General features: G+C 38.3%; 1 protein-coding gene across 9 annotated transcripts in view; it reads right to left on the bottom strand.

Moving 5' to 3' along the window:
* Positions 1-23,488, bottom strand: part of vav2 (vav 2 guanine nucleotide exchange factor) — a 225,641-nt gene that overhangs the window by 9,466 nt on the left and 192,687 nt on the right. For 4 of the 9 annotated variants that reach the window (XM_079363647.1, XM_079363653.1, XM_079363649.1 and 1 more), the window contains 13 exons: positions 19,021-19,120; positions 16,393-16,488; positions 12,191-12,259; positions 11,896-11,982; positions 9,810-9,898; positions 9,560-9,692; positions 9,140-9,154; positions 8,736-8,845; positions 8,447-8,548; positions 6,662-6,750; positions 4,800-4,813; positions 4,429-4,447; positions 3,778-3,905 (listed from right to left, as the gene is read on the bottom strand). In XM_079363647.1, the coding sequence (XP_079219773.1) occupies positions 3,778-3,905; positions 4,429-4,447; positions 4,800-4,813; positions 6,662-6,750; positions 8,447-8,548; positions 8,736-8,845; positions 9,140-9,154; positions 9,560-9,692; positions 9,810-9,898; positions 11,896-11,982; positions 12,191-12,259; positions 16,393-16,488; positions 19,021-19,120 (1,051 nt within the window). The remainder of the gene's footprint in view (positions 1-3,777; positions 3,906-4,428; positions 4,448-4,799; positions 4,814-6,661; positions 6,751-8,446; positions 8,549-8,735; positions 8,846-9,139; positions 9,155-9,559; positions 9,693-9,809; positions 9,899-11,895; positions 11,983-12,190; positions 12,260-16,392; positions 16,489-19,020; positions 19,121-23,488) is intronic. The other 5 variants (XM_079363648.1, XM_079363651.1, XM_079363652.1 and 2 more) reach the window with 3 other exon arrangements.

Genomic DNA, 23,488 nt, shown 5'->3' with positions numbered 1-23,488 from the left:
AGCCTCAGTCACAGGTGAGGATCCTCTGGGTTTGCAGGTACAGCTTCATTGATGCTCAACAAAGAGATACATTCGGGTTAACCTCTCTAAAAGATAAGGCGAACGATTGTTACAGTAGTGTCTGTTTTTTCAGACACAAAAACATCAATATTCTGGCATTAGTTAGCCCTGGATTGCAGCATGACTTGAAGAAAATGAAAGAAAGAACTGAAAACCAAGTGTCCTTTTTTAAATTTTAGAATCATAAGTTCCATGCGAAAGCACACAGAAAAACAAAAAAAACAATGCAACATTATATCCCAATTTGATGTATACTCTTTGTGGAGCAGCCTCAATAAAATAACTGCGCCACTGCACTATTATCTTATTTAGTCTTATACATTTTAGTCTTTAATTACCTGTTCATATTTTTAGCTAATTTTTATTATTTAATGTTTACATTGTACAGAGAGAGTAGTCTACCGAAGTTAAATTCCTTGTGTTTTAAATATATCTGATTCTGCTATTTATGTGTATTTTAGAAAAGGTTATCTCCCCAGAAATAGTCTTACAAAATCATCATGTGTGCGCTTAATTTTCTTAGAAATTCTTCAGCTAACTAAAGGCATGAACTAACATTGGAGTTTACAAAAAAGTTAACAACATTCCTGCAAGATTTTAATCAATGTGAGTAAGTGTGTGTGAATAAAACCAACAAACACAGATTTAATAATGTGAAAGATGTTGTTTTTTTTATGTAGACGACTTACATGACCTGTAATTATTACCATCTGGTGACATGGAAAAGTAATATAAACCCACACCTGACACGAATAAGTGGACAGCAAACTTTTAGGTAGTTAGAGCAAATGAAGGTTTAGGAAACATGCTATGTTAAAGAGTTTACTTCTCTGACAACAACGCAGCAGCCTGTATGTGCTCCATCTAAGCCTCAAATCAGGTCCGGCATGGTTTGTTTTTTGTTTTGATGAGAGATGGTAGACGGTTTTGAGGTGACCCCACAGAACCATTCTGGACGGCCCTCAGTTCACGAGGTAAATGGCAAACCAACAGGTGTTGCAGCGTTAGAAGAGTGCAAGCCAAGTAGTTCTGATATAACTGATTCTAAAAGAAATATTGGAGATGGTTTTGAAAAATGGAGAGAGGGTCTGCAAGTATGCTGAAAGGTTTCAAGACTAATGCAGAGCTGGTTAAACACTGAAACCTCCCTGACATGGCAATTTGGGTGTACATCGACTGTTACGAGGAGAGGGCAGCAGGAGACAGCTCTCGCATGTGCTGAATTTAGAGTGCAGTACCCATTTCAAACGCTAGGTGTCAGAGTAACATTTTGCTCCTTTAAAGTCATTCTGAACAGTCCTGCTGTGCGCTAGATTACTCTGACCTTGGCTGCATTTATATCTCATAAAACCCCAGTTGCTTTTGTCGCTTGCAGCCTTAATTGTCCTTCCAGACATGTGGCATGAAATGTTCTTTCCACCTTCATGTTCCAGATTGCAGCGACAAATCACAGCTTACATCAGAACTATTCTAGTATTTGACATGTATGTGAAAATAATCTAGTGTTAAATAATTGTTTAATGTAATGTTACAATTAGATTTACCTATTGGAGTTGTACAACAATTTAAATGTCGGGGGAACCGAGGCTTTCATCTGTTCGACATGCTGCCCTCTGGCAGACACTACAGGTGTGTCCGAGCTCGGACAAACAGCTTCTTCCACAGAGCCATAACCACACTGAACCTGGACATAAGCTGACCATCCTACCTCTACCACACACCCTCACACACTACTGGCATGTGCAATACTCTACATTTCAGACTGGAATGTTTATTTATTTAAATTTACCCCACACTGTGCAATACTTATTGTAAATTTTTTCCACTATAGTTTACTTCATACTGTGCTATATTTATTATATCTCTGCTACAGTTTACATCTCATTCGGTGCAATATTTATATTTATATCATATATCCTGTTGTAGTTCTACATTTTTCATACTGTGAAAATATTTAATTTTTTTATATCCTGCTAAAATTACATTCAATACAGTGCAATATTTATTTATTTTTTTATATCTCATATACTGCTAAAATCACATCCATACTGTGCAATATCTATATTTTTATATTTTATATCCTGCTTAAATCACTTTCATACTGTGTAAATATTTATATTTTTTCTATTCTATATACTGCTAAATTACATTCTATACTGTGTAAATATTTGTATTTCTATATTTTATATACTGCAAAAATTACATTTCATACTGTGATATTTATATTTCTATATTTTATATACTGCAAAAATTACTTTTCATACTGTGATATTTATATTTCTATATTTCATATAAGGCTAAAATTACATCTCTTACAGTGAAAATAGCTATATTTTTGTTTATACCCTGCCATGGCTCACGTCTCATACAATGCACTATTTATATTTGACACCCTGCTATAGACCTGATATCTCGTACTGTGCAATAAGAAATCTGATGTCTGCAAACTGTAAGGAGTCCTACCACACATATCCCACCTTTCGTTAACTAGGGTCACTCTTTTTTCTTTTTGACCCATACGCTTCTTGTTGTTGTTTTTTTTTTTTTTTTATTCTTAGCTGTGTGCACTTTAAGGTGAAGCCAAGTAATCTCGTTGTACAATTTGTATAATGACAATAAAGGCATTCTATTCTTTTCTATTCAATAGCCTGGTTTAGTGCGCATGCACCATGTTCAGTGGCTATATTCCTCCAACCAGGCAGCATAGGTTAGAATCTGACCTGCGGCTTCTTTCCTGCATTTCACTGCCCTGATTTCTAACTCTCCTGTCACTCAAGCTTAACAAAAAAACACTTTAAAAGGGAAAAAACTGGGAAAAGAATTACATTTTGGCCCATTTGTTTATCGCCTAACAGAGGGAAAAGGTTACAGTTGGATTAGAATAAAAATAATTAAAAACAAATAGTGAAAACAGTAAGTCTGGTTCTGTATGAACTGTCCAATTGTTTCAAAAAAACAAGTTAGGTTGTTGGATAGCAGTGACCTATGAAGTCCCTGCACCAGATCAAAACAAGTTGTGGTGTTTTTGTTTGGATTTAACTTTACAAAGTTAACGAGTTGGAGTTGTGGGTGGAAATTACATTAAGTTACCTCTGAAAAACTTAAAAGTCACAGAATATCATCCAACATCCTCACCCACACTAAGACTAAGAAGATTATTTTTCAAATATTTCTGGAATTTGTCTGAATGTGTTCGACTACATTAGCTAAAAAATATTCCCTGTGTGATTTACGAGTTTGCCACTCCATCAATGTGGCTGTATTTCAGACTGTGATGCATTACTTTTGCATACCAGAGGTGGCTGAAAAAACTAGGGGCACTGAATTGCTACATTTAAGTACAAATCTCTGGTACAGTTTCCACATTTTCTGCTATTTTAACTTAGGTCCAGCACAATTCACAGTACATGCTGTACATGAGTGTGGCAAGTGTAGTTCAGGTTAACTTTTATATTTGAAACTTTTCAATAAAATCATCTCTAAAGAGAGGCTAGAATGTAAAAGCTGTAGCTTTTTCTCAAACACATCCCACTGGGTAAAAAGTCACTGAGTGCTACTCTGGGCACAGTTTGAATCATCAACTTCAAGCTCTTTCAAAGCTGAAACTCAGCACTTTAAATTCATAGTCAATGTTCATTTCATGACCAATGAACATGTTCACAGTGTGCTGGACAAAAAAAAAAAAGGAAATGGTTTCAGATAGAAATGATACCGTACCTCCCACCACGCCGTGTCAGGATCTCCCTTCAAGAGTTCAATAAAATCTCCTGTTTGGAAACAGAGCGGCGTCTTCCCCGTAGCTGCTGGTGTGCCGTGGTAGTTCCTCACTGCCACCATCTTGGGACCTGGGAAACACAGACAGTATAACTAAAGGTAGGGGAAGTATAGCTAAAAAGGCAAATATGTTGTGCATAAAATGTAACAATGTGATACATGCTGAAAAATGATACAGCAGTTTTTTTGCATAAAATGTTGTCCACTCAGTGCTAAAGTATACTGGGTTCAAATCTGTGCCAGGACCTATGCATTATCCATTTCCCTGTCTCCTTTGCTGCTAATAATCACAATAACAACAATCTCATGAAAGAACTCTGAGTACATGTTGTATTAAATCTTATTTTGTACACCAAATTTCACATCCATCATATGTCAAAGGTGTACATGATTTTGAATATTAAAACATATTTCAGATACGTAGTCCATCTTTGTCATGTATGCATTGCTAACCAATCTACATGGAATGGAATGCTTTGGTTTTGTGTGCTGCATCTCTCCACTAGATGGCAGTAGAGAGCCATGCTGCTCAAGAGCAAACTCCTTATTTGACAGCTGATCAAAGTCTTCTCAATCATGTGTTGCTGCTCTTACCTGACGATATCCCGGGTTCCTGTCGAAGACAAAGACAAAGACGTGGTCAACAACAATATCTCAAACAGAGGCTTCACTTTAACAGGAAAGATTCTGTCTTTAAGGGGATCACTATAATTATAATTATAAATGCAAATATAATACTAATACAGAATGTATTGTGGTTTATTTTGGGCCTTTGTTTAGAGACAATACAGTGTTTAGAGTAAGAAATCAGGGAAAGAGGGCGAATGGCATGCGTGAAAGGAGCCACAGGTTGGATTCAATCTTGGGCCGCCTGCCTGGAAGACTAAATCCCCTGTAACATGGGGCCCGCACAAACCACTGGCGCCCACAAATACAGTATTTTGACTATTAGAAGATCTACTTACCAAGTCAAGAGGATCTGAAAGGAGACAAAAGATAAAGTGTCAAAGAGGGTTCATAACTCGGCTGAAAAATCAACGAACTAAACAGAACTTTTAACCACTGCAGCTGTCATAACATGTTTCAGGGCTTCACAAGACTCTTAACTACTGTACGCAATACAGCAAGATATTATTGTTAGTTTTAATTTGTTTTGTTCCTTCTTTATTACAGACTAATCCAGTAAATGACTGGGGATTGAAAAGCCTCGATCACTCCACTGGTTTCTGCCTCCAACATCTGCAGGGTTGAATGTGAGCTGTCAAAAGAAGTGAACTATTTTCTATTTCCCTGTGGTTCATAAAATGTCCCCACTGTATGACCACCTGACAGTTTGATGATATGACATACTAGAGAACATAATGTGAGAGCTGCATGGAATCATTACAGACCAGATGCATTAGCAAAACCAAAAAAATAAGAAAAGGAAACAGGAAAAAAGTGCTTTGAAACATCACAAATAGTGCAGCTGTCAAAACTACCTAGCTAGTACAAGGTACACTACACAACACTTTTCAATTACCAAGTATGAAGCAGATGGTTCAGTTTTTAATTTCTCCATTATGCAATCTCACTTTCTAATATGTTAAATCTAAAGTGTTAAAATTCCATGATTAAGGTGCCTACATCAGTAGCTAATGTCTGTTTCTGTTTTTTTTTTTTTTTTTGACATGCAAGAAAAGAGAGGTTAGCATCCAGGCTGTCGGCTTGGAGGGTCATCAACTCCATAGGGTGTGACTAAACCAGTAATCAGTCTGCACTCCTTCCAGTATGTTTAATCCAACAATATCTATGTTGTCACAGTCAGCAGGTAGCATCTGACATTGAGTTGCCACCACAGTTATGGCGACCATAGCAAGATAACAGCGCCCGAATATCAACCACTGGACTGGGGATGCTGGCCTCTTTTTAGTTCCATACCCAGTTTACCCAGTTACTGAACACGTTTACTGAGTTTATATACACAGCCATAGGAGTTGTAGTTCATAAAACGCTTAAGAGAATACTTTTGGTAAATACATTTAAAAACCCAAATGAAAGTAATTTTGACCCATTGTGAGGAAGTTTCAAACAATGCAAACAAGACCCACAAAATAATGCTGGGCAAACGTGAGAAAGCTACAGTACAGGTAAAACCATTGTTCGCTGACAATAAAGTTACAGTAAAGTACTTTCCAGGGCGCCACGATTATTGAAATATTTTTCATTGTGTGTTTCTGCAACCAAGCGTTACCTAAGAACGTAGGTTGCTGTGCACAGAATACCCCGTTGGTTATTGTTTTTAACGTGTTGGTTTAATTAAAATTGCTAACAAGTCTACATATGGAAGTCATCATGATGAGCCACAGAGAGACTTTTTTTTCTTTTTTTACTTGAAAACCATAAAAGGTTTGAAACAATGGATTTAATTAAAAGAAAAAAATACCTGCTGTGAAGGCTGTGGCACATTTATGCTTATCTTTCCTATCACTCCAAAGTTGTAGTTTTTTTCTTCACTGGTACAAAATCAAGTGAAATACATCACAAAGTAGCCCCACTGTCTCATAGGAAAGCTACATAACCCCAAAGAACCCACCCCCCATTTTTGTATCAGATAATGTGAAAACAGACCAGTGCACAGGTATCTACAAATGGACACAAATACATTTAAAAAATCAGCGTGTATTTTATAAATACACAAATACAAGAATCTCAGTGTCAAAATTATTAATGACACTTCTTTTACCTGCATTACCAGTTTACTATCACACTTTGACTCTTTATATCCACAATCCAAAAAAAGGATCTGAATAGGCATTACTGCTAGAAGATTAAAGGAAACACCTACTGATTTTACAGATGGTGATGACTTCCAGACACTCTTTGTGTGCTCCTGTTCCACAGCGAGAGCAGTAATAGCCCTGGTAGAAGATACCCCTGGAGGGAACACACACACACACACACACACACACACACACATTAGTAATGCAAACAGGAAGTGCCTCAGACACAAATTCACTTCATTGTAAAAACGACACACAAGGGGAGCTGCTGCTTGGTACAATAAGCCTGCGATTGTGCACACACGATCCATCATGTCGACTCTTCGATCCTTTCAAATCACTGAATCAACCTGATCCATTAAAGGCTGTGCACTACAGCACTGTATTTGTTACGGATACAGTAACACTGCATGAATTGCACACTGCCATGTTGAATAGTGAGTGCCATAAATCACGATGGGATCTGCTGGGGCTGCAGCAGTAATTAGCATCTAGCGGGGAGTGCTAACGCTGGTCCCTGCTTCCAGTGGCTCTGTGAATTTAGGTCAGCCAGGCCATGAAATTTGTGGGTCAATACACAGAGTGGAGTTTAGCAGGCTGACTGTAGTGGTGAAAGTGGTGGCTCAGTGACACGGGTTGTCCCTTCTGAAGTGGAGCAGCACTCTCACACAGGAGGAGGTTTGCTCAGGGACAGAGTGGAAGGAGTGGGAATGTTTAAAAATAACATCAGAGTCTCAATCACACTTAGTGGGACATTTTCCAAAGATGACTTTAACACTAATGAGGGGCTACGTTCACCAGAAAGTCTGTTTGTTTGTCTGTTGCTCTCCTAATGTGGCTGAATTTCTCTCCAGTTAAGAGCTTAAGCTCTGTTTGATCTTGTTTACTAGCAACATTAAATACTACAACCACTCACAATGTCCTGTACTACATTACAGTTGCATATGTTGCATCAGCTTTAAAACAAACATACGCAGGAGCAAATTATGGGAAAAGATTTTCTAATTTCTGTTGCTTTATATGTCAGTTCTACTGCAATCCACATGTAAATATGTAAACAGTATATGTGTGCAAATATGTCATTATTTATTTTGAAAAGAAAAACCTAGGAAAAAAATTAATCACCAACACTAATAAGCCATACAGTACATTAGTTAGACACAACTGTGATACAAGCCCAGTATTTATCTATATGGATTAGTTACTGATAATCTGGAATTGGGTTTTGTTTTGGCTTAAATTTAATTTATTTTGGGAAAAAAAATGTATTTGTGTAAATACTGTCTACCTGCAGGGTGCAGTATTGGTAAAGAAAACTGAGGTTTAGGTGCATCCCGAAAAATGATATTGAGATTATTGAGAGCATTTAAAGCACGTCTCCCACAGCAGAGGTGATGACCTGCAAACCTTACTGAACTAGACTGACAAACATGTGCAATGTGACCAGACAGCTTTCACCTGCAGAGGTGCTGTTTGATTGAATTCCTAACCTCCAATCAGGGTTTCCCTTTGCACCAAGCTGAGCTGTTTCCTCCCCCTTGCTTTCTGGTTCTAAGCTAAGTGAGCAGGTGACACGTTGTCATATTCACATTTAACACTACAGAAATGAGAAACTATCTTCTTCTAAAGCATGTTTCTGAAAACACCAACATTTCTGTTATCGAAAAATGTCTCGGCGCAGGGCTTTCTTTTTAAACAAACGTTGCCCATATAAAAACACAAAGTGTTTTGAAACTGAACATTGCTGGATATTTTAGATTCCCTGGAAAGTCTGGAGGAGGGAGCATTTATTATTCATTGTGGAACAGAAACGTGCTGTGATGTAGCAGTGGAGTTATCCAGGTCGTTACCTTAGGAGCTTCTTGCAGGCTCGACAGTTGGTGTTTTTATCAAATGTGTGCATTTGGAAATTATGCTGATTGGCTGTGGCTCTCTCTGGCTTGATGTTGGACCTAGGGAAACAGTCAAATAACAGGAAATGGATTTTGCTTTTATTTTAATAAAAAAAAAAAAAAGGTTGTTTGTTGGATTTTGAATTCACTAGAAGAGCAAAAAAAAGACACTAAAAGTTTAAAATGACACATATTTACATCGCTGATTTTATCCATGTTGCCAAGTCCAACATGTAACAATACTCACATGGCCATGTCAAACTGTTCCATCCACTTCCTCTTTGTCTCCTCAGTTTTACAAAAGAACTGGAAGCCATGTTTCCCTTGCAACTGGATTAGGTAAAAACCATACGACCACTGAAGAGAAAAAGTGAGTGAGGAACAGATGGTAGAGATAAATATGGATGGCAATGAAAGAGACAGGCACAGAAGCTTGTGATACCTGAATAAATATGTAGGAAAACATATTGCAATTACAATCGCATTTAATTTAGAACTAACAGACGCTCCACATGCTTCAGCGATGCATCTGACTAAAAGCTGGAGGCGGAGCCGGTTGGTGCCAAGCAATCACACCCAACAACACCATTGCCAAAAATAGGCCACTATTATGAGAAGATGAGCTAAATAAAAAGGGTCAGTTGAGCTTACCATTTTTCCACTTGACTGGTAAGCATGCAAAAAGAAAGACACGAGAGAAAGACCCAGTTACACATGCAAACATGGAGAGACACATGCAGATTCAAACCAAAAAAAAAAGAAAGCCATGTTAGACCGTCGGCGTGATGCTCTGCAGGACGATTTCATGAATTCTAAATGACCTTCATTTCATTTACATGGTCGTTCAAGCACGGACGGGCACAATGCAGACCTTACACTTCAATGCATTACTCATAAATTCCATATCGGAAATTACCATCAACATGGTCCTTCAGCTCAAGGGCAACATTTGTAATGATTACACAGGAGGTTTCATCACCTGCACTAGCAAGGCCGTTTTTTCCCAGATCTCACCGTTTTATCAATATTTTCGTTCCATTGATAGATTCAAAATTAGAGTACCATTCTTACCTTTTTCATGTCTCTGTTGTTCATTGGGTCGTCTGACATTTTATACGACTGAAGTTCAATAATCTCTTTAAGCTCATAGCTGTAGCCTTTCCTCTTGCAGACTATGACCACTTTATCAAACAGGAATATATACCTGAAGACACAAACAACGAAACACAAATATTCATTTTTCATTTTGCAGTGAGGACATGTCTTAACATGCACTGAACTCCTCTATTTCTGGTTGGATTTCCAGTGCAGTTTGACTCACCGATCCTGTTTCGTTCGGTTGACGATGGAGCACACCTTCAGTTCTCCATCTATCTTTGGCCTCCCGTACTCCTCCAGTTTCACCTGCTGCTTAGGTCACAATCAGAAACAGAATGTCAACTCACTGTCGGCTACAACGTCTACATTTAATGAGAAACCCATTCATAATTTAGCTACCCTTGAATATCTGAGAGAACCACTTCGATACATACTAAAGGATAAAACTGGAGACCTTTTCAGTCCATGTGTAGTTACTTTTTTGAGTTGTTTAGTCCATATGTTGCCATGTTCTTGTCCAAAATTAACCCATTGGCCATTAATAGTCAACTATGGGAACACACTTGAGCAGTTAAACAGAGTAGCAGTCAGAGTGAAAAAAAAGAAAAGGCTTTGTGAAAGTCAAAGAAACCAAACCTGGGAGAGTGTTGTGAAAATAAATACGGGAAATAACTGGAGTCTCGACTGTACATAACGTCTCTTGATCATGTTCTACGACATGATTTATTAGGGACATTTCACTGTCAGTGGATCATGACAGGTGGAAACAAAATGATATCATTTTTTGAGCAGTGGATTCAATGGTTGACATCTTTAACAATACTCTACTGCTCTGTGACACTTTGTGACTAATCATGCTGACTAACTTTTAATCCCAGCCTGTTGATTGCATTGGTCATGGTGTATTAGTTTCTAAAAACAAAGAAAACTGACTTTTAAATTAGATGTCAAATCTTGCAATATACATGAAGAAAGAAGCTGGAAAATTGAATCATCATTGGGAACATACGGTTCTAAATTCCAAAAAGACAAAGCTGGTAGCATTTTAAGGAATGTGGTTTCAGAAATACTGTACATCTTGACTCATAAAGCAGAGGGTTGAGTATAACAGAAAAACAAATTGCAGTCATCTGTGAGCTTCAAAGATGTTGACAGGTTTTCTAGATATTCTAGCTTTGGTTGAAAGAACAAGGCTAGCTGCTTAAAGTCACGCGGCAAATAAACTTACGAGCTGCAGTCTGCAGCTTCATGTTCAGCAGTCCTATGTTATCACTGTGTAGTAAATAAGCATTTTCCCCTAATATTACAACACATTCCTTAAAAAAAAACATGTGTCAGGTGTATACATATTCAGGTTGATTCCTTAAAACAGATGAACTTGCACAAAGGTCAAAGGTCATGCCTCATGTAGGGAAGCTATAGTCCTCTTATAGGTTGGTGGCCCCGGTTCAAGTCCAGCCATGGGCTAATTTCCTGTATGTTATTAGCCATTCTTTCTCTCCCTGATTTCCTTCTCTATCTACAAGCCCAAAAACTGTATCTAAAATATAACTGTCTTTAGAAATAAGATAAGGATTCAAAGACACAGTCAGTGAGTGTAAGTTCTTTGTGAGACTTAAGTAACACTTTAGAAAATGAAGGTCACAATATTCACCATCAACTAGTTCCTTATTAGCATGCTGGCTTCTTATTACTAGTTATGAAGTGCTTATGGCCATAGTTTACAGCTTAAAAGCCATTCGAGGTTTTCCCTTAATAGCCCCGCAATTTTTGTTTGATTATTGATAGCAAGTTAGGAAGGTGTTATACATGAGTTGTGCTCTTCATAGCTTTCCTGCTGTCTTGTACTTCATAAGAGCCATACTAAGCACAACATGTTAATGACATTATCAACAACTTAACTATTAATAAGTAGCAATTAACGATTAGCTGATGACCTATTAGCAATAAACTAATACTGATCACACACTGGTCATGTAGAATTAGGTCTCAATCAGCACTTAATAATAATGCTGCCAGCATAATTAGCATGTTAATAAGCAAGTTGAGGGTGAATATTGTGACCTTAATATAAAAGTGTTGCCAAACATGCTTATGATATCATTTCTCCAGCTTCTATAAAATTCATACCAGTCAACAAGTTGTGATAGTATTAAGTGGAATTGACAGTTCAAGTACGATCGAGCAATCATTTAAGGCCGATTCTTAAATTTGTATTTCAATGCCTTTAAACAGACCAAAGCCAATGTTTGGAAAAAATGCTCCACTTGAAAAGAAAATGATATTTCAGAGGAGTTCACAGTACTTACAAGATTCTCTATTGAACTTTGAAATTCACTGATTTTCTTTAGTGTCTCGTTGTCCCTCTTGACTTCGTTGATGTACATGGCCAGATCCTGTGAGAGAAACACAAACGTTCTTTCAGCCTTCAACTCAAAATCTTTCTGACATCTGTCATATCATGCTAGGTTTACACTCCTTTGAGGCACAGTAGCTGTTTGGAACAATTTATACAGCTATGCCTTTGAGCACTGTGGACTACTTATGTAATATTCTTTAAAGCCCACTTATGAACCCACATTCATGCTCATGTGTTACACAGACCTGCATAGCCTCCAGAGCCTCCTTTAGTTGTTGTCTCTCTGGTCGGTCCGTTGAGTGACTAAGAAGTTCCTGCAAGAAGCAACATGAAGATATACATCACACTTAATATATCATACCAACAACTACTCAAACTAATATAAAGGCTCTGTTTTGACATGTTGAGCTGCTCTTTACTGTGATTACACATGCGACACTGATTTTGCTGAGATATAGATTAATATGAGAACCACTAACAGCAACACACAGGTTCTGCCTCCAACCTTGTTCTCTGGCAAATTGGGCTGGTTTAAAAAGTGGAAAAGGAATATGGCAGAATATGACAAATGTACAAATTAATTTTAGAAAAATGGTGTCATTAAATCCTTGATTGTTTTATTAATAAAAATGAAATGGTGCCAGCTTTCCTACCAGTTGGCAAATCCAATAAACTCTGCTTTGGAAATGCAATGTGACACACAATGAAATTGTTGTACTTCTTTAGAAAGCTCATTGAGACACAAGATCTGTTTTCAAGAGAATCCTGTCCAAGACAGCAGGATTAAAGTTTCAAACAAACAACAAAAGACAGACTATAAACAAACATTAATCAACACACCTGAAGTGAAACCATACACTTGTCAAATTATACTTCATCTCTGCATTTAAAATAATCCAAGTGCTTCAATCTTGTAAATGCTCGTTGAAGGTGAGTCTGCATCACAGACTTAGATGATGGAGCAAAGACGAAAAGCATTTCCATCAAAGACAGAGTGAGTTACTGAGATACTGACGAGTCCAGCTACAGCTGCTGACAGCTTTGGGAATCAGCAGAGAATGTACAGAAGAAGGCACTTCATGTAGTATGGCCTTATAAAGATAAATGTACCAATGTTCCATCCTTTGGTTTTACAAGATAGACAAACGTACTCCCTGATAGAAAACATGATGTGTCTGAGAACGACCGTTTATGACAGACTTTTACAAGAAATCAATGCTAGCAAAGAGTTTCATAAGACAGTTGTAACGCTGTAGATACTTCCGCCACTTCCGCCACTTCACCACCCCAACTGTGCAAACATCCTGAACTAACATTCTCAGTAATTATTTTATTAACAAAAGCAATATCCCCGACTGGATTTCCAACAGCAGCAGCACCAGCATCATCAAGTGAAAAGCACTGCTTTCGAGCTTGGTTTCACCTCCTTTCTCGACTTTCTTTTTTTATCCAAGTAACCAAGTAACCTGCTTACTCAGCAGTTTTTTGAGCATTTGAGCAGGAGGTACAGCATGCTGCTGTAAGAACACATTCACCCAACTTCAGATGAATAACCTGATCACATGGGTCCCTAAAAAACACTGGGAGTCCATCAAAAATTCAAAACCCTTCTTGAGGAGAATGACTTATGAGATGATGTCGCTGAACAGACTTTATTTAGAGTGCAGCTCTGATACATAAAAGATGACGAGAGACGAGTATTCAAGCCAAATTGTATAACACTGCTTTGATGAAATCTATACAAAATCAGCTGAAGATGTGCCCTTAGGCATGACTGGACACACACACACACTCCCAAACAAGACTTGTCAGTCTGACATGCCCGGAAGCCACAACACAGCTGAGTTTTACGATAGAGCTGTGGGAAGTTGTGAAATGGGGTGCGTTTAATCTGATTAGCGCGTGGTTGACTTCACCTCAGTGCCTTGCTGAGACTCCTGCAGTGGCTCCATTCAAACTAATACACAAGAAGCAGTACTCTCTGCATAGTCCCACAATCACCTGACGTAAACACCCGCCTCCACCCGAGTCCATTTCCCACCACATCATAAACTCTGATACTTGCTCAGCCGTCATTTACATGCAAAATAAATCACTGGGATTATTATAATGGAAGGCGTGTCTTATACGTGACCACAAGGAAAAGAGCCGCAGGGAAAATGTTGGCAGGAAAATAAGGTTTTCAATATATTTTGCAGTTATACATTTGAATACAAGAACAAACAGAATCCCTGCTTGGAGATGGCAGTCGCTTAATTTGCTTTCCAATTATCAAAAAAAAGAAATTAAAAGCTATATAAAATATGTTGCTCAGAACATGCACACAGGCACAATGCAGAAGCTTAAATGATGCAAATGTTTGCCGTTTTTTTAAGTCCTTAACATGACAGCTAATTTATACTTTCAACTTTCCCTTTATTATCCCTTAGGGGAAATTTGTTTTTCAAGGACACAGGTGTAATTGTTTTACAAAGAAACACTGGCAGAATGCCGGTCCTTGTTAATTTTTTCTTTTGTATTTTTCTTTCTTTTTTTTTTACATTTGCGGGCCATTTATGCCTTTATTGGTTGAACAAGAGAGACGGAATAAATGTTGGAAGGAGAAAGTGGGGGATGACATGAGGCAGCTGAGGGTCTAGGTCGGATTAGAACCAACGACTACTGAAACAAAGACCCGAGCCTCTGGTCATGGGGTGCATGCAAAATTAACACGAGGCTACCTGGCGCCCAAGAATGCCTTTCCTTTTCTTGATTGACTTTTCTTTTGTCGCTATTTTGACATAGAAATATGCGTATTTGTCTCAGAAGACAGAACAACACAGAAGGAAACAAAAATATTTAAAAATCAAGGCTGAACCAAAGAACAAGCACAGACGAAAAAAATACACAGCCTAAGCAGTATAGTTTTAAATGTCAGGTAGCAGTATGTGTTACCACGGTGACTTTTTAAAGTAATAAAGTGCATTTGACAGTTTCCAAAAGGGCAAAGAGTGGCTGCGCAAATGGTTGATGAACTGGCCACGAAAATAACAACAACAACACAGTTTGGCAGGGCGAAAAGTCAGTGAAACAATAAAAGACAAAGGGCAAACCAGAAGAAAACGATCATCAGTCAAACCTCAGTAACAGACAGACCGTCGTGCAGGGTAGATGGTTCAGACAGAATAAACAGTAATGAATCTTTCTGTGACTAAATCTTTCTGTCTACATATAACAAACAGAAATAACATGCTGTTCTGAAAAGGAAATATTTACCTTGAAGTATTGCAAGGCTGAAAGCACATGTTAAATGGCCTCTACTCTCATTCATAGAAAATATCTATTGTTTTATATAAGTAGCCCAACAGGGACCTGAAATCGTTTTTGAACAATCCTTGTTTTTGCATCGGTAGAAAATGACCACTTGCATATTTTTTGTTTGTATCTAGCCTTTATTTAACTATTTAATTAACCAAGTGAGATCAAGATCTCTTTCACAAGAGTGACCTGGCCAGGAGGGCAGCAGCATACGTCATAATAACTATCAAATTAGTCACAAATAGTGAATCGTGATCACACAATTTGAAAACACAGGCACTGTCCAGTTGCCTCATGTTTTTTATCTTTTAACATCAAGTGAAATGAGATATGCCAGATTCAAGACACTTTGGAGGCAGTTCCTTGCAGCAAAACTTAACGCTCTGCTCCAGAGCTCAGTGTGGAAATGAGGAACAGACAGTATGTAGACTAAAAACCAATGCATGTAAACTAGAGTGCCTTATTTCATTGATGTACCAATGGAGGAGCTTTTTACTATTTTGGGAAATGATGCAAAAAAAAAAAAAAAAGGCAGTATACTACAACTGAAATGCATCGTTCATAAAAAAACCTGGTTGCAAAATGATGATTGTTGATATCCCATTATCATGCAACATATACAGTTTGGAAAAAAAGATTTTGAGGAAATTAAGCTAAAAAGAATTTATCTGACAAATTTGAAACTTTTTTTGGTTACAGTGAAACTGGGCCACTGCTCAGATGCATAGCACTGTAGATGCTGTGAATTCAAGATGACTCCAGCTTCCTCTAAGAAGAGACAAGCTACACAGTTTCAGAGCCTTCTTTCAAGCCTCAGGGGGAAATGAGTGTTTGATAATTAAAAGATGGAAAGTAAAGTGTGAAAAAGCTATGTCCATTCCTTCTGCCTTAGTCATCAAAGTGATGAAGATTTCCTTTCTTTAAGAAAGGGAGAGAGAGAGAGAGAGAGAGAGAGAGAGAGAGAGAGAGAGAGAGAAATTCAAAGAGCTGTGATGCACGCAGAGATGGACAGTCTATTCTGAAATCAAATGATTTGGATAGAAATATAAAAAGTGCTCTGCTTTGATGTTTGACGCTTTTTCCTACTCTTCAAAGTTGCAATTAAAAATGGATTGTATTGTAGTTTCTGCTGTGTTGAGATGCCTCCTACCTTAAGTAGTAGGTGATACTTCAGCACCCGCTGCATGGGAACCACCAGCAGATCCTGCAGCTTGAACTTCCCTTCCTGCACTTTCATAGTGCATTCCTGCAAAACAATGACACGAGCAGCAGGGAAGTTATTACACGTTGCATAACGCTGCATTGCACATTTCCTGCTAAATAAGCCTTCATTCATTGTTTAATAATTCATTGTGTTTTGTTGCACTGCTATAACTGCTGCCACACATTCATGGTGCATTCCATTAGTGACAACAAGGCCGGTTTATTCACTGGGGACACAACAGCTCTGGTGGTGCCAGTCGTTTGTGACGCAGTAATGCCGAATGCTGACTGGCAAATTCTTCCGACTAATGAACATTTCTATAGACTTTTGTAAGATTCACACTATAAGGCTCCCTCACATGGTGTGTACAGGCATTTATTTATTTACTTTTCTCAAACTGACAGGAACTGTTTATCACTCTTCTGGTGTTGGAAAACAGCGGGAAGCTGTTTAACCCGGTTTCAGAGTGCTTCTCTTTTCAGAGAGAACACCACATTGTCAGCATCCCTGGTTGTAATAATTGATTAATCTAGTCATTAATCCTATCTTTACAGAAGTTTGTTAGCCCTGTTCCAAAATCCAGACAAAAACTTCCAAAGAGCAATGGTCTAGAGATGATTAGTCAATTAAAGTAGTGTCAACAAAAAGGGCTTCACCAGGACTGAACTCAGACAGCATTAATATAAACACGGACAGTCATTTCCAATCCTCTCCTTCCTCGAAATGCAATTGAATGTGCTTTAAATGCGACCCTGAATGTTTATTTTGACAGAAATGTTTGAATCAAGCCTTTCTGATGCCACATTTGTAAATCACATTTTTGCCTTGCTGATTTCATCTCAGTAAGTCCACCACAATGGCAAATTTGAACCCAAATTATGAATCTATTCAATGTCATCCTTTTTCCACCAGCACTGATGTTATGAAGGCTGTCACATTCTGTATTATTTTGTATAATTTTCCCTTTGAAGGTTTATGTGTTAAAATAACTTCTTTGGCTTTTAACCTGGTTAAAAATGTTTAAACACATTTTTTTTTACATGAATTCATGAACTGGTATTTTTTCCTTTTTCTAAAAAAGTGTATCAACACCAATCAGATGATCATATCTGAGAATCATGTGTTAGCATGTCTACTGGTTATGATGAATGAAAGTCTTAACCTACTTTATTGTTTGTGTCTTGGTGGTTGCTGGTTTGAGATTTAATGTCACTAATGTCCTGCATCTGATCACCATGATTTTAAAGACTGCTGCTTTCCCTGCAGGCACATGAATATCACTGTGCTTTGTTTTCTGGAAGGTGGGGGAGTCTGATGTGTGACATGCTGTCCTGCAGTATCACCATCTTTCTATTATGGAAAAGTTGTTTTGGCCTGTCTTGTGGCTTTACATTTTTTTGTGGTTTAATTTTTATTAATAAAGACACTTTCAAATTCGCCATTCAAAATGTTTACCTGTCCTGCACTTGCACTTTAGACACAGATTTAACGAAGGTATTGCTACTGTAACTGTGTGCTGCCTTTTTAGTTTTCTTCTGCTTTATTTAATCGAGGATATTTTTACCGGGAAGATTTTCCGTACTTTCTGAAGTTATTTTATTGATTACTGCTCAGTAGATTTTTAGGTATATTTATGTGTCTATACTGTTACATGTTTTCTTTCTTGGGGCTGGGAGAGTGTCTCTTTATGTCTGCAGATGCATGAAAAAAATGACAAACTGAAACTTCAATCCTGAATATCCAAACAGTCCGCCTCAGTGTTTCACAAAGGCGTCAGTTAAACATGGAGTTGACATGTCTCCTGAGTAATCGGCTCACAAGTGGATGGCACCATGCACAAGGGTTCAGGATCAATATAACCGATGCTATTCAGCTTGTTGATCACAAATTTTTCTTGTGCAGTCTCCAACTCTGTCCACCTTGGTACAATATTATCAAATATTAAATACTTACTGAATGAAGACCGGACACTTTAAATCTGTATTTTTAAGGACAACAAGCTTCATAAACAACGTCTTCACATCCTGAAATGTCATCAGAAATTATTCTAAAAATACAGTGCTCATGAGGCACAGGAGGAAAACATTTAATCAGTCATGTATAAGAGTTAGTGGACTCTACATGTTGAATTAAATTTATGCATAGAGAGTTGTTGCCCTTGACATGGCCTAGGAGAAATGAGTGTATATACCACCAGACCAATGTGGAAAAACGTGTCCTCTGACCACCTGTGTGTGTCACATAATGCTCAGATCTCACTAATGTTCTCAATGTGTCCTGGATGCGTTTATATCCTGTAAGTGAAACTGTCCACCTTGGACTGATGTTGATGTTGATACACGGTGTCATGGGAGTCATAACATCCCCTTTTTTCATCTCGTTTTGAGGCATTTAGACTTGTTGAAAAATCAAAGAAGACATACACATCCCTCTGTGGGTGCTGCATCCAAATAACAAGAAATGTCAGGAAAGCAAAACAAGATCTGCACACATCCTGCACAGGAGCTTCTTGGTGTGTAGATGCAAAGTCAATCGTATCTCATTTGTTTTGGTATGCGTGTTAAAGGACATTACCTCTACTTTAATCTTGACATCCTCTCGTGTTGCTATGAGCTCATCCAGTGTCTTCTGGGCGTTCTCCATGTGGCTGCAGTACTGACCGTAGATCAACAACCTGGAAATGGACACAACAATCAACAATTGATTAGTATAATTCTGTGTCAGAGCTCCTCATTCTCCAATTCTCCAGTTACAGCCATCTGAAACCAATCCTATTTTCGGCTGAAAGCAAAGAAAGTGTAAAAGAGTAAAGACCCGATATGGCGTACCAATGAAGTACTATAGAGACAAATAGACGGGAAAATTACAGACTTGCTGATTACATTCCATTTTTAAGCTGCAACTGCATTCACTCTCAAAAGGCCCTCTGCAGCTGAACACTTGTAAAAAATGTTCTTGCTCATAGCAATAAAATATTAATGTCTGTTAAGAGAAATCTGCAGCTGAGATTTGGAGTCGGATATTTTCTGCTTCCTCTGTGTGAAAACTCCAAGACATGAGGGCACATCAAACCTGTCCATAGCTTAGCGTATGGTTAAAATGAGGTTCAAACAGGAATAATGGGGTTATTCTTTATCATCAAAATGTTGGAATTATATCATTTCTTTGTAAAAACATAGAGACAAGGAAAATTGCTGCGAGTCAGCAATTAGCTTTGCGATGGTGATCGTCTTGAAGCCTTCAGGCGACGTACTGCACATTAATTATTTGATTAATAACACAATTTGAGCGGTCAGCTTGAGAGTCATTAGGCACTATATGGGCCAGATAAATGAATGTGTATAAATGAATTATGATTAGGAGTGGACGTGAATACCATGAATAACAAATGACTGAATTCTGATCCCAGGGTGACATTTAAAGGGGCCTGCATCGTCTTGCAGGCTCACTGTATTCACAGAACACTAATGAAAGACTCAGTTTTGTATCAGCTGCTCAGCAGAGTTCCTCTTATCAGCGTGTGAGTAAAAAAAGAAAATCTTAATTTCAAGCAGTGAGGATATGAGAACTGCGTTCATTAGTTATTACAATGGAACCCTGACACAGATCTGTGGGTTCAGCTGGGAGGAAGTTCAAAGTCATCTTGCCTGGAGGATGCCACTGCACGTGGCACACATTCCTCCTGCTCACTCACTGACTCAAAGTAGGGCATTGGCACTGCTGTTATAGTGCTAAACCACCCCACCCCTCTGTGCTCCCCACCCCACTAGAGTTGGCGAGGCAGCGCAGAGACCTGGCCCCCTGAAGTCTAATTAAGCCTCTTATAGATCTGTGACGGAGACAAGGGCAGAGTCAAACATACATCTTTTGTGCTTAGTTTTACATTTTTCGTTTTTTTTCTTCACGTTTTTTTTTTTCGTAAAAAAAGTTGCTTCAGTTTAGCCAATAGGGTTACATCCAACTTCATAATTTTAAGAGCATGAAGTCCTGCAAGATGACTTACACCATGTTGTTATTGAAGAACTTGCATAAAGATGACTTCTTTCTCCATGTCCTGTTCTTTTAATACTGCTGACTCATCGTTTATTGTATTTCTGCTTATTCTTGATGTCTATTGTTTGTCTGCATTTCTTTTTATACCACTAGAGGAAAATTGATAGTAAAACAAAGGTTAAAAAAACAGACTAACCTTTCTTATGTTCCACACATAGTTTTTCAAGAAGATGCCATGTGCCAACTTTACAGCGTTTCATTTGCTAGTCAAGGAAAAAATGTCTGTCCTGCTTTTCTTTGTCTCATATTATTGCCATGGTCTTTGAATTTGTTGGTTGGTCCAAAAACTATTTTGAAGATTATTTCCTTTAGACAGTTACAACCATGTTGAAGGCAGAGTTGGTAATTTTTTGAAAATAAGCATGAATTTGAAAGTAGCATTCCTTCAGCCCAGCCCCTCCCCTCTGTGCTCCCTATAATCTACACCCTTCACTTAAATGCATGAGTCACATGCATTGTGTCATCCCATGTCTCATTCAATGGTTACTAAAAACTAAACTTTATCATAATACATGTAGAAAAATAAATATTCTAGATTCTAAAATCAGTGACCAGCTTTGACTGTGGGCCAGTGTAGGCAAGGGGAGTGAATGAGAAGACAGGGAGGCGTGATTGGTTCATCAGATTGGTTCCTAGTGGCAGACATTGGTCGAAGTTTTTACAGGTTTACAACTGCTACAGATGATGGATTTACTTTGTCCCCTTTTCAGAGAACATGAATGATGCAATTTCCATCAGGACCTAAAGACAATTTCAAAGAAAATCTTAAAAAGTGCATCTGGAGGAAATGACCAACCCTGTCTTTAGTGTATTTCTAAAATCCACACAAATTAAATAAATTCATTAAATGTGAATGGAAAGTGACTTTATTCATTCATAATGACAGTGACACTAAAATGTCCATTTAACAAAGCAAAAACAGTTTTTTTCTCTTGATCTGTAGTATATGGGGGGCTCCTGTCCTAATGTAAGCAGACTTGGAAATCCAATTATGAAATAAGAATATTTGTCTTGGATTATAGAATGATTACAGTTTCAGTTCTGTACCAATCTCTTAAAGGAAAAACTCTGCACTCGTAATGTTGACTGAAAAACTGTGTAGTGGTGTGATATTTTTGTCAGAGGTGGAGTTCTTACAACTGAACCATCATCTTTCTCTTGAATAGCAGAGTTTTCTGTCATATCCATTCATCAGACGGTCATCCTGTTTTCCTGAGAGCTCCACTTATGATTACTCAAGCTTTACAGGAGCCCTGGAGACGCCTCCCTGCAGTTAGACTTCTACCCTGGTTAAACTGGCCCTGGGCTAACAAGCTCCTGATTAAGACTTGATCCACACTCATGAAGACAGGTCCCCTCAGCTCTCATCCATCCAAGACAACTAAGTTATTGAGATACATGGGTGGTTGATTCATTATGAAACAGCAGGTGGACCATGCAGGGCAGCATGGTTTGTAGCACCGATCACATATCAGATATGACACAGATTCTTTAAAAGCTTCACAATTTATTTTTGGGCTTTTCATCCTTTTAATAGCCGGACAAGAAGGTGGAGTCAGACATCAGGGAGAGTGAGAGAGAGAGTCGATAATGACACGAGGCAAAAGATCCACAGGCAATAATTTAAAAGATCAACTTGCTTAAGATGAACACGATGAAGGATGAGCACTTACTTCTGGGGTACATAACACTTAGTCCTCCTCAACAGGGACATGTGCAGTTTCTGAAGGCTAGATATTATCACGGTTGTTTTCACGATCATTTATATTCATCAGTTTGTGGCCTTAATTAAGAAATGTTTTCACAGGGACCTAAATGTTTTTTGTGTGTTTTTTTCAATCAAAGCACTTGCAAGTGAATGGAAATGATTCAAAGAGGAATTTATCTGCTCCTCTAGCTGAACTTGAAAGAAGGCTATCGTTCATCTTTTATGTGCAAGCATGTGTGTGTGTGGTTGAGTGGGTGGATGTGCTTGTTAATAAGTGTCCCACTATGTCCCGGGTAGCGTAGGCTGACAAATGTCTGAGCTAATGTTTCATTTGCTAAGGCTGATGCAGTAAACCCCCTCCTGTAATTGAGGCATATTCAGCAGATCTGATTCGGCCATGATCGACCCTCTTATCCCCCACACAATGCACGGCAAATAACACAGCATTGAGCCGTGATTTGGCCGGAATCAGTTGTGCAACTTAAAAAAATCTAAGCTGTATTTGCTCAGTGTTCCCGTCCTCTGTCGAGATGTGCTGCTTTGACGACAACGATAGCAAAGACTACCTGTATCACCTGTGAAATAATTCTACCAGGACAAAAAAACTTGATTTCAGGGCAATGGTATCTTGACAGACTATTATTGGCGCTCAAACAAGGCTTCAAGTACAGAATCACTTTAAAACAGCACTTCAGGCTACATACACACTGTCAGGAAACAAGAAGCACGTGATGATTCGCTAGAATAAAACCTCTATTTAAGATATCACAGGAAGAACTGCAAACAACTGCCTGTTAGCACATCTCAATGGGTAGTACTAATTGATAGAACGCCGGCTGTACAGGCTAAAAGAGAAAACGAAAAGAAAAAGAAACACTTCCTCTCATCCAAATGTCCCGTTAATGAAGTATGTCATATATTTGTCTGACTTCAGAGGCTAGTGTCAAGCTTTGTCTGCCTCCATTGAGAATGCCAATGAAAAAAGGGCTAACGACATGCAAGCACCCTACTTCCTGTGGCAGGCATCCTTTCTTCATACATAATGAGGTCATGTCATGACAATAAGCTCAAAGCTTATTTCAGCCAACCTCCGGAAACACTGTTGGAAAGATAATAACTCATCACATCATTTCCTGTCTCCAAAATGTTTACAGAAATATTTGCAATACAAAGTATTTATAGTATATCAATCAAAGTCTGACTGTAGCATTTAGTATCTTTTTTAAACTGTAAATGACGATCTGCATTACTCAAACTTCTGATGCTCCTTCTCAGCATTTT

Source organism: Symphodus melops (assembly GCF_947650265.1).
Source record: "Symphodus melops genome assembly, chromosome: 16".
NCBI classification, from domain to species: domain Eukaryota; kingdom Metazoa; phylum Chordata; class Actinopteri; order Labriformes; family Labridae; genus Symphodus; species Symphodus melops.
This window is presented reverse-complemented; position numbering and strand designations above follow the sequence as displayed.